The sequence below is a fragment of the Lissotriton vulgaris genome, chromosome 7, assembly GCF_964263255.1.
Source record: "Lissotriton vulgaris chromosome 7, aLisVul1.2, whole genome shotgun sequence".
NCBI lineage: Eukaryota > Metazoa > Chordata > Amphibia > Caudata > Salamandridae > Lissotriton > Lissotriton vulgaris.
The window spans coordinates 11437303-11448788 of NC_141695.1; the positions used below are offsets into that span (position 1 = coordinate 11437303).

Below are 11486 nucleotides of genomic sequence, written 5' to 3' on the forward strand. Positions count from 1 at the left end.
ACACAAAGAGACGGAGACGTGCCAGTACACAGTTTCAGTGTAAAATCCTTGGGCTGTTATTGAACATTTCGAATCATTACATTGTTACATGTTCTGTACCCTACACATCACGGTGGGAATCCAGGCGCACTAACGCTGTTTGTGGTTGCACAATTTTGGACTTTCCACAAAAGATACACACTATTGTGTTTGACAGACAGGGATGTGGATTTATTTAAAATGGTAAACATGTACTATATTGTCTATGAGCGTTTATCACACTTATTACTAATCTAGGATAGCACTGAAAGAATAGAACAAATAAAAATAAAGAGGTGCTACTGACTGGGGAAGAAAGAGACGAGCCATCCGCCAATACAAGGCCCGATTTTGTTCTCTGACTAGAAACAATCTTAATTGCCTCGATTTTAAGGCCAGTCACCGAAATATACCCCAGGCCATGGCGACCAAGAACCCTTGTGTTTTGCGGGCGAGTTCCTAAAAGACAAAAATGCAAACCTGTAAAAGGTATAAATAATGAATTGGCTCTTGTTGCCACGGTTGGTATCTTTGATCTCTTTCTCAGCAGAGGCCCCAGATTTGAATGTGCATGACAATGAAGAAGTATTCCATCTAGCTGACATTTGTAGTAAACTTACATCGCATGTGTCAACTATTCTGCAGACAGAACGGAGAGTTCAGCGTGCATTAGGGCTGTTCCTCTGGCCCTATACATAAGCCCTGGGAGCAAAAAGGGAAGAACGCACTCGTAGGTAAATGATTTTAGGACCATCCTGTATCAGTCTATTCTGATTCTCCTTCAGTTTCCTTCAGTTGACCAGCTGGACTAGTTCCATAGCGGTCGCTCCCCCACGCTCCCAGCCACGATCTCCTGGTTGATTGCTCCCCTCCTCCTGCAGAGTTTGCTGGTTTTGCCGACTGCCTGCCCCAGTTACTGCTCCTGACACCCTTTGCCTGCCTGGGTGAGCGCGCTCCGACGTCGCCTGCATTCCCTGAGTGCCTAGAGGCGAGCATAGCGCCTGGTATCGTTTGTTTTTGAGTCATTTACATAGCATATTGCACTGCATTGACTATTTATTTACTGTATTCATGCTTTGATTGTGGTCCCAGTTTCGTTTTAGCCCGTCCATTTTGTGTTTGGTCACTCGTGGACCGTGTCTCCTCCCCGCTCCCCGCCTCCCAGCAGCCCCTCACACGCTCCGCCCCCTCCTCTTTCCATTTCAGACAGATGGTCCCTCGCGGAGCGTCCACGCGCTGCGGCCGCGCCAAAGGTAAGCCTGTCTACGCCCGGCCGCGCCTGGACCGCGCCCAGCGCCAGACCCCCTGGTCCCGCATCACCCACCCCACCCGCATTACATACAACGCCTCCACCCTCTTAGCCCTAAACCCCGACCGTCACCCCAACTGCGCCCAAGCCGCTCCTGGACACACCCATGGACCCTTCACATGCAACTCCTGCAAGTATGACTGCACCAAGACCAACTCCTCATCAACTAACACCAAACAGAGATCTGACACCAACCACCTTAAATGAATCCTGCTCAACACCCGCTCGGTCCACAGACACGCCATCGACCTTTGGAATCTACTAGACACCATCTCTCCGGACGTCGCCTTTCGAACAGAAACATGGATGAACGCCTCCTCAGCCCCAGACATCACCATCGCCATCCCGGAAGGCTACAAGATCTTCCGAAAAGACCGCACCTACCAAACAGGAAGAGGCATCGCTATCGTCCATAAGAACTCCATCCGCATCTCAACCAGCTCTGATGTCAACCTCGCTACCGCCGAACACCTTCACTTCCAGATCCACACCGACCCCAAGACCACACTCAGAGGCACCCTCCTCTACAGGCCACCAGGACCCCGTGCACAATTCTGTGAAGACATCACTGACTTTATCACCCCACACGCCCTCCCCGCCGAGGACTACATTCTATTGGGAGACCTCAATTTCCACCTGGAAAAGAGCAACGACAGCACCACCACCACCCTTCTGGACAATCTCGCCAACCTCGGACTCAAACAACTTGTCAATACCCCCACTCACTACGCAGGTCACACACTCGACCCTATCTTCACCTCCAGCAAACATATCTCCTTCAGTCACACCACAGCTCTCCATTGGACGGACCACAGCTGCGTTCACTTTATCTACAAAAAGACCACAACCCACAACCATCCTCAACCTACTCTGCGAAGAAACTGGAACAAAATCACCATTGACCAGATCTCCTCATCACTTCTTCAATATCCCCCTACCCACTCTTCGAACCCCAACCAAGCAGCCATTAACCTCACTCAATGGCTAACCAACAGCGCCGACAACCTAGCACCTTTGAAAAAATGTCAAATCAAACTAGGCAGCAAAAACGCCCCCTGGTTCAACGATGATCTTAAGAAATCCAAGAAACTCTGTCGCTCCCTTGAGAAGGCCTGGAAAAAAGACCCAAACACCAGCACCAGGGACGCCTTCAAAAACGCCACCCGCATACACCACCAACTGATCCGGACTGCCAAGAAAGCCGCATTCAAAGACCGACTAGACAACAACGCCCACAACAGCAAGGAATTATTCAACATCGTTAAAGAGTTTACCAACCCCACTGCCAACTCCAACGACATCACTCCCTCTCAATCCCTTTGCGACTCCCTAGCTTCGTTCTTCCACGACAAAATCGCAGACATCCACAACAGCTTCGACAACCAACCCGGAGACCAACCCACCCAACCTTCTGCCGTACCTTCACCCCCCCCTGAACATCCTTAATGACTGGAACCCAATCTCTACTGAGGACACCATCCGCCTGATGAACTCCATCCACTCAGGATCCCCCACAGACCCATGCCCTCACCACATCTTCAACAAAGCAGATTCCATCATAGCACCACACCTCCGAGACGTCATCAACTGCTCCCTCAACTCCGCCACCTTCCTGGAAAGCTGGAAACACGCTGAACTCAGCGCCCTTCTGAAAAAACCCACAGCTGACCCCACCGAACTCAAAAACTACCGCCCCATATCGCTCCTTCCATTCCCGGCCAAAGTCATCGAGAAAGCCGTCAACAGCCAGCTCGCCGCCTTCCTCGAAACCAACAAATCCCTTGACTCCTCACAGTCCGGCTTCCGAGCCAAACACAGCACCGAGACCGCCCTCATCGCAGCAACAGACGACATTCGAACTCTACTGGACAATGGAGACACAGTCGCCCTCATCCTCCTCCACCTCTCCGCAGCCTTCGACACGGTCTGTCATAGCACCCTGTTACAACGCCTCAGAAACATCGGAATCCAAGGAAAAGCACTGGAATGGATCACCTCGTTCCTTGCCGGAAGAACTCAGAGAGTCTGCCTTCCACCATTCAAGTCAGAGGCCACTGAAGTCATTTGCGGCGTGCCACAAGGATCTTCACTCAGCCCCACCCTCTTCAACGTATACATGAGCCCCCTCGCGGCCATCGCACGACAACACAACCTCAACATCATCTCCTACGCTGATGACACTGTCAAGTCAAGTCAAGTCAGAGAATTTATATAGCGCACTACATACCCAGAGGGTTTCAAGGCGCTTAGAAAGGGGGGGAGGATTACTTGTCAAATATCCACGTTTTAAGTTGTTTTCTGAATGCTAGGTGGTTCTGGGTAAGGCGAAGGTAAGCGGGAGTGAGTTCCATGTTTTAGCAGCCAGGTATGAGAAGGATCTGCCTCCCATGGTGGTCTTGTTGATGCGGGGTACAGTGGCGAGGGCTTGGTTGGAAGAACGTAGTTGGCGGGAGGGGGTGTAGAAGGACAGTCGTGAGTTGAGGCATTCTGGTCCGATGTCGTAGAGTGATTTGTGTGCGTGGGTTAGCAGTCGGAAAGTGATCCTCTTATTGACGGGCAGCCAGTGGAGGTCTTTAAGGTGACCGGAGATGTGTTCATTGCGTGGGATGTCTAATATGATCCTGGCTGAGGCGTTTTGGATTCGTTGGAGTTTTTTCTGGAGTTTAGCGGTAGTGCCTGCGTAGAGGGTGTTTCCGTAGTCCAGTCGGCTAGTGACCAGAGCATGGGTGACTGTTTTCCTTGTTTCGGTGGGGATCCAGCGAAATGTTTTTCTGAGCATGCGAAGAATGTTGAAGCAGGAAGAGGATACGGCGCTGACTTGTCTGTTCATTGAGAGTGAAGAATCCAGGATGAAGCCTAGGTTCCGTGCGTGGTCTGTCGGGATGGGTGCTTTTCCGAGGGCTTCCGGCCACCAGGAGTCGTCCCATGAAGAGGGGGATGTACCTAAGATGAGGACTTCAGTTTTGTCTGAGTTTAGTTTCAGACGGCTTTGTTTCATCCATTCGGCAACTTCTTTCATTCCTTCGTGTAGGTTAGTTTTGGCGGTGCTGGGGTCATTGGTGAGAGAAAGGATTAGTTGAGTGTCATCAGCGTAAGAGATGATGTTGAGGTTGTGTTGGCGGGCGATGGCCGCGAGGGGGCTCATGTATACGTTGAAGAGGGTGGGGCTGAGTGAGGATCCTTGTGGTACGCCACAGATGACTTCAGTGGCCTCGGACTTGAATGGTGGGAGGCGGACTCTCTGGGTTCTTCCGGTGAGGAACGAGGTGATCCAATTAAGTGCTTTTCCTTGGATTCCGATGTTATTGAGGCGTTGTAAAAGGGTGCTGTGGCAGACTGTGTCGAATGCTGCAGAGAGGTCGAGGAGGATGAGGGCGACTGTGTCTCCATTGTCCAGTAGAGTTCGAATGTCGTCTGTTGCTGGGATGAGGGCGGTCTCAGTGCTGTGTTTTGCTCGGAAGCCAGATTGTGAGGAGTCGAGGGATTTGTTGGTTTCGAGGAAGGCGGCGAGCTGGTTGTTGACAGCTTTCTCGATGACTTTGGCCGGGAATGGAAGGAGCGAGATGGGGCGGTAATTTTTGAGTTCGGTGGGGTCCGCTGTGGGTTTTTTCAGAAGGGCGGTGAGTTCAGCGTGTTTCCAGTCTTCCGGGAAGGTGGCGGAGTTGAAGGAGCAGTTGATGACGTCTCAGAGGTGCGGTGCTATGACGGAGTCTGCTTTGTTGAAGATGTGGTGAGGACATGGGTCTGTGGGTGATCCAGAGTGGATGGAATTCATCAGGCGGATTGTGTCCTCAGTGGATATTGGGTTCCAGTCGTAGAGGGTGTTCAAGGGGGGAGAATGTTCAGCAGATGGTAGGGTGGGTTGGTTTCCGGGTTGGTTGTCGAAGCTGTTGTGGATGTCTGCAATCTTGTTGTGGAAGAATGAGGCTAGGGAGTCGCAGAGGGCTTGAGAGGGGGTGATGTCGTTGGAGTTGGCCGAGGGATTGGAAAATTCCTTGACGATGTTGAAAAGTTCCTTGCTGTTGTGGGCGTTGTTGTCAAGTCGATCCTTGAATGCTGTTTTCGTGGCCTTTCGGATTAGTTGGTGGTGAGTGCGGGTGGCGTTTTTGAAGGCGTCCCTGGTGCTGGTGTTTGGGTCTTTTTTCCAGGCCTTTTCAAGGGAGCGGCAGAGTTTCTTGGACTTCTTAAGATCATCGTTGAACCATGAGGCCTTTTTGCTGCTAGGTTTGCTTTGACGGTTTTTCAGTGGTGCTAAGGTGTCGGCGGTGTTGGATAACCATAGGGTGAGGTTGGCGGCGGCTTCGTTTGCGTTAGAAGAGTGGGCTGGGGTGTTTAGAAGGAGCGATGCGGAGATCTGGTCCGTGGTGATTTTGTTCCAGTTTCTTTGCAGAGTTGGTTGGAGGTGGTTGGTGGGTTTTGGTTTGTTGTAGGTGAAGTGAACGCAGCTGTGGTCAGTCCAGAGGAGATCCGTAGTGTGGCTGAAGGAGACATGATTGCTGGAGGTGAAGATGGGGTCGAGTGTGTGACCTGCGATGTGGGTGGGGGAGGTGACTAGTTGTTTAAGTCCGAGGTTGGCGAGGTTGTCTAAGAGGGTGGCGGTGTTGCAGTTGTTGATCTTTTCAAGGTGAAAGTTGAGGTCTCCCAGAAGGATGTAGTCTTTGGAGGGGAGCGCGTGTGGAGTGATGAAGTCCGTGATGTCTTCACTGAATTTTGCGCGGGGTCCTGGTGGTCTGTAGAGGAGGGTGCCTCTGAGTGTGGTCTTGGGGTCGATGTGGATCTGGAAGTGAAGGTGTTCGGAGTTAGCGAGGTTGGCGTCAGAGCTGGTTGAGATGCGGATTGATTTCTTATGGACTATAGCGATTCCTCCTCCTGTGTGGTCGGTGCGGTCCTTGCGTGTGATCTTATAGTCTTCAGGGATGGCAATGGTGATGTCTGGGGCGGAGGAAGCGTTCATCCAAGTTTCTGTTAGGAAGGCGACATCTGGAGAGATGGTGTCTAGTAGATTCCATAGGTCTATGGCGTGCCTGTGGACCGATCGAGTGTTGAGAAGGATGCACTGTAGGTGGTTGGGGTCGGGAATCTGTGTTGTGGTCGTAGCGGAGATGTTGTCGGTGCCGATGAATTTGCAGGAGTAGCAAGAGAAAGGACCATGGGTGTGTCCAGGGGCGGCTTGGACGCAGTTGGGGGGGCGACCGGGGTTAAGGGCTAGGAGGGCGGCGGCATCGTAGGAAGTGCGGGGGGGCTAGGAGGGACGGGGGCCAGGGGGTCTGGCGCTGGGCGCGGTCCAGGCGCGGACGGGCATAGACGGGCTTACCTTTGGCGCACCTTCGGCGCGGATTGGGCGCGGTCGCTGCGCGTAGACGCTGCACGCGGGAACTACTGTCATATATGGATAGTGGAGGGGGAGGGGCGAGGGCGTCTCAGCTGGGAGGCGGGGCGGGCACACGAGGACAACAACACACAAAATGGAGGCGGAGGGGTCAGCACGGCAAGAGCGCCTGGGGGAAAACGTGAATGCAGCAGTGACTAAACGCTACCAATAATGAAATGCTAATAAGCAGAGCGCTATACACAAGCAGACAGCAGTCAATAAAATGAGGTCAGTTTCCGTGAAAAATGCGCTGCAAACGATACCATAGACAGCAATAGAGTAGCGCTGGCAGATTAAAAATGCTAATGAGTGAAAGGACAGATCGGCAAATAAAGCGCACAGCAGTTATCACAAGCAGTTTTCAAAGCGCTGCACAACGATACCAGGGCCAGAGGGGAGCGACCACTCAGCACAGAAGCGGAGAGCAAGTCACAGCGCTACCAGGTATGGGAGCGCTGTTTGTAGTTTGTGGGAGGGCGTCTCAGCTGGGAGGCGGGGCGGGCACACGAGGACAACAACACACAAAATGGAGGCGGTGGGGTCAGCACGGCAAGAGCGCCTGGGGGAAAACGTGAATGCAGCAGTGACTAAACGCTACCAATAATGAAATGCTAATAAGCAGAGCGCTATACACAAGCAGACAGCAGTCAATAAAATGAGGTCACTCACCAAAGACCCCAACACCGCCAAAACCAACCTACATGAAGGAATGAAAGAAGTGGCCGAGTGGATGAAACACAGCCGTCTGAAACTGAATTCAGACAAAACAGAAGTCCTTATCTTAGGTACCTCCCCCTCCGCCTGGGACGACTTTTGGTGGCCAGAGGCCCTTGGAAAAGCACCCATCCCGAGGGACCACGCACGGAACCTGGGCGTCATCCTGGATTCCTCACTCTCGATGACCAGACAAGTCAACGCCGTTTCATCACCTTGCTTCAACATTCTTTGCATGCTCAAAAAAACATTTCGCTGGATCCCCACCGAAACTAGAAAAACGGTCACCCACGCACTGGTTACAAGCCGCCTGGACTACGGAAACACCCTATACGCCGGTACCACCGCAAAACTTCAGAAAAAACTCCAACGCATCCAGAACGCATCAGCCAGACTCATACTAGACATTCCCCGTAAAGACCACATTTCTGATCACCTGAAAAACCTCCACTGGCTCCCCGTCAATAAGAGGATAACATTCCGCCTCCTAATCCACGCACACAAAGCACTTTACGAACTTGGACCCGAATGCCTCAACACACGACTTTCCTTCTACACTCCCTCCCGCCAGCTACGCTCTTCCAACCAAGCCCTTGCCGCTGTACCTCGCATCAACAAAACCACCATGGGAGAAAGATCCTTCTCCTACCTGGCGGCTAAAACCTGGAACTCACTTCCCACTCACCTTCGCCTCACTCAGAACCACCTAGCATTCAGAAAGCAACTTAAAACCTGGATATTCGACAAGTAATTCCCCACACTTCATCAAGCGCCTTGAGACCCTCTGGGTATGTAGCGCGCTATATAAATTATTTGACTTTGACTATATCATGGCGCAACAGGAAACTGCTGCTTGCACTGTCTCACATCCTTTGCCACAAGCTTTGACAAAGACAATAGGTCTGGCTTGTATTTCGAGTACTGTGCAAAATACGAAAGAAAAACGTGATGCAATGTAAAAACAATACAAAATGATTGCTTTCTGTATACAATGCACCTTAGATATTAATCTAATGTTATGATTAAATACCCTTTTGATATTTTCAAACAGACCCTCCTGCATTGTAAGAAAGCTCTCCATAAGAAGCGGGTTTATGCATCAAACACCCAGTCGCATGAAGTGAGGGTAAAATAAGGGCCCACGTTGGACCAGTCTCCACTCTGTATATTTTAAATAACTGGTTGCTGCGATGTCAAGCCAGACCCAAAAAGCAGGTCCATGAAAAATATTTGCTGGGTGTGTTGCGAGTAAGGTGCACTAATAATTATCGCATAGCTCCCAATTTAATAATATTGCCTGTTACAGACCGAGGGGTCGTTTATGATCAGCACAACACTGACACTGTTTGATGGTGGCTCCATGAGCTTTGTCTGCGTCAAAGTACGCCAGTGCTCAAACGGAGTGAAATGTGTATGTGATTGTTGAACATTTGTGAGAGGCCTGAGACTCGCTTGTGTGTTTTAATGCACATTAGAGATTTAGACAGTGCTTTTTGTCTTAACCATCAGCTGCCAGTCTTGTCTAAGGCACTTCATGTGACGTTATTTTCTCTTCGGGTAGAAAATAAAAATCTGTATTTTATAATTTTCAAAGGATTGTTTGGGAGAGGCTCCAATTCACAAAGCTGCAAAATCTGGCAGCCTGCAGTATCTCAGTCTGCTGGTCGCGGGTGATGCCTGAGTTGAGTAAATACATCTAAGCCACTCAAATGTGCACTAGCAGTATTTGAGGAAAAAACTTGCATTTTATTTGTCTCAGTTATTTTGTTTTGTTGCAACACTTGTCGATTCTTTGACTGTTTGCAGTCCTTGCATGCGACATGGCCTCATCTTAAAACAAGCATTGGCATAGCCAATAGGTCTCGCCTTTAGGACCTTATAAGTTTATAGCCGCGCAACAGTTGATGTTGTTGCACTAAGGATATTGTGCTGCATAAATAAATACTTAGAAGGTCCCAAAGGCCAGAACTATTGGCTATGCCAATGCTTGTTGTTTTGGGAACCTGGTCACCCTAGTCTGTATGGGTGTTTGCATGGGGTCTGTGGGTCTTTGCATGGGGTCTGTGGGGGTCTTTGCATGGGGTCTGTGGGGGTCTTTGCATGGGGTCTGTGGGGGTCTTTGCATGGGGTCTGGGGGGTCTTTGCATGGGGTCTGTGGGGGTGCTTTGCACGGGGTCTGTGGGGGTGCTTTGCACGGGGTCTGAGGGGGTCTTTGCATGGGGTCTGAGGGGGTCTTTGCATGGGGTCTGCGGGGGGTCTTTGCATGGGGTCTGTGGGGACTTTGCGTGTGGTCTGGGGGGGTCTTTGCGTGGGGTCTGTGGGGGTCTTTGCAAGGGGTCTGAGGGGGGTCTTTGCATGGGGTCTGAGGGGGGTCTTTGCATGGGGTCTGAGGGGGTCTTTGCATGGGGTCTGTGGGGGGTCTTTGCATGGGGTCTGAGGGGGTCTTTGCATGGGGTCTGCGGGGGGTCTTTGCATGGGGTCTGTGGGGACTTTGCGTGTGGTCTGTGGGGGTCTTTGCATGGGGTCTGTGGGGGTCTTTGCATGGGGTCTGTGGGGGTCTTTACACGGGGTCTGAGGGGGTCTTTGCATGGGGTCTGAGGGGGTCTTTGCATGGGGTCTGCGGGGGGTCTTTGCATGGGGTCTGTGGGGACTTTGCGTGTGGTCTGGGGGGGTCTTTGCGTGGGGTCTGTGGGGGTCTTTGCAAGGGGTCTGAGGGGGGTCTTTGCATGGGGTCTGAGGGGGGTCTTTGCATGGGGTCTGAGGGGGTCTTTGCATGGGGTCTGTGGGGGGTCTTTGCATGGGGTCTGAGGGGGTCTTTGCATGGGGTCTGCGGGGGGTCTTTGCATGGGGTCTGTGGGGACTTTGCGTGTGGTCTGGGGGGTCTTTGCAAGGGGTCTGTGGGGGTCTTTGCGTGGGGTCTTTGCAAGGGGTCTTTGCATTGGGTCGGTGGCGTCTGTGCATGGGGTCTGGGGGGGTCTTTGCATGGGGTCTGTGAGTGGGGGGGGGGCATGGAGACCATCAGTCCCTGCACTGTCAGGGGGGGTTCCAAGGCCGGGGTCGCAGGTCATGGGGGATCCTCCACAGGAGGGCAGTCTCAGCACTGGTGTCTGGCGGGAGGGAGGCTCACCTCCTCTAAAGGCCTCTGCGTCATTTCCTCCCTCCGTCCCGGGGGCTCCTCGAGGGTGGGTGCGGGGCCGTGCGGCGGCGGAGCGCCTCGACGCGCAGGCTCCGGGCCCAGGCGCTAGGCTCGGTGGAGAACAGAAGACACCACACAGCACCGGCGGAGCGTGGACTGAGCACGCCCCGAGGCGAGACACAGATCGTCGGCGCATGCGCAGATGGAGCGCCCCGAGGTGCGACATGGATTACGTGCACATGCGCATGCAAACCGCCCGACAGAACTAATCAGCGACGCATGCGCAGATTGAGAACTATGCGGTGCTGGGATCATCGAGGCGGACAGAGCGCCCTCCGAGATGGAGATACTGATCATGACACATGCGCAGAGAGAGCGTCAGTCGAGACGGACTCGTATCAAGCCGCACATGCGCAGACTGAGACGTCTGCGACGGACCATGGATCAGCCGCGAAATGGCATACTGAGCATTCCCCCAGATAAGGTATGATATCGGGCGCACGCGCAGACCGAGGGCCCTCGGAGGCGAGACACTAACCCGCGCAGCCGCAGAAGGAGCACCCGCCGCCATAACTTTTCTAGTTTAGAATGTTTTTTTGACATGGCTGCCAAGGTTTCAGATTGCATGTGTGACATTTTCATAATTTCAGTGTAATTATGAGTGACATTTCAACCACAGTGAGTCACTCTTTCTCGAGAGCCAAATCAAGCAATAAAGACGAGGGAAACACATAAATATCATAAATTAGACCCATCCTTGGAGTCTGTGACAGTGCGTGAGAGGTCGCACCGCGGCTCTCAGTCTGAAATGTTCTGTAAAAATGTTATTTTTTTCTCGTTGGAACAGGATCAATCAAGTAAAATTGCTGGAGGGCGGGGGAGAGAAGTTCCAAACGAACGTCCAAACACTCACAAACAGGTCTCTGCAAACTCTATGG

General features: G+C 52.2%; 1 protein-coding gene across 4 annotated transcripts in view; it reads right to left on the bottom strand.

Annotated features, from left to right (window-relative positions):
- The window catches only part of LOC147700508 (uncharacterized), a 72606-nt gene extending 61900 nt beyond the window's left edge, over positions 1–10706 (bottom strand). For all 4 annotated transcript variants that reach the window (XM_086929655.1, XM_086929654.1, XM_086929653.1 and 1 more), the window contains exon 1: positions 10540–10706. In XM_086929655.1, coding sequence (XP_086785781.1) covers positions 10540–10563 — 24 coding nt within the window. In that variant the 5' untranslated portion in view covers positions 10564–10706. The remainder of the gene's footprint in view (positions 1–10539) is intronic.
- Between the last annotated feature and the right edge of the window lie 780 nt (positions 10707–11486).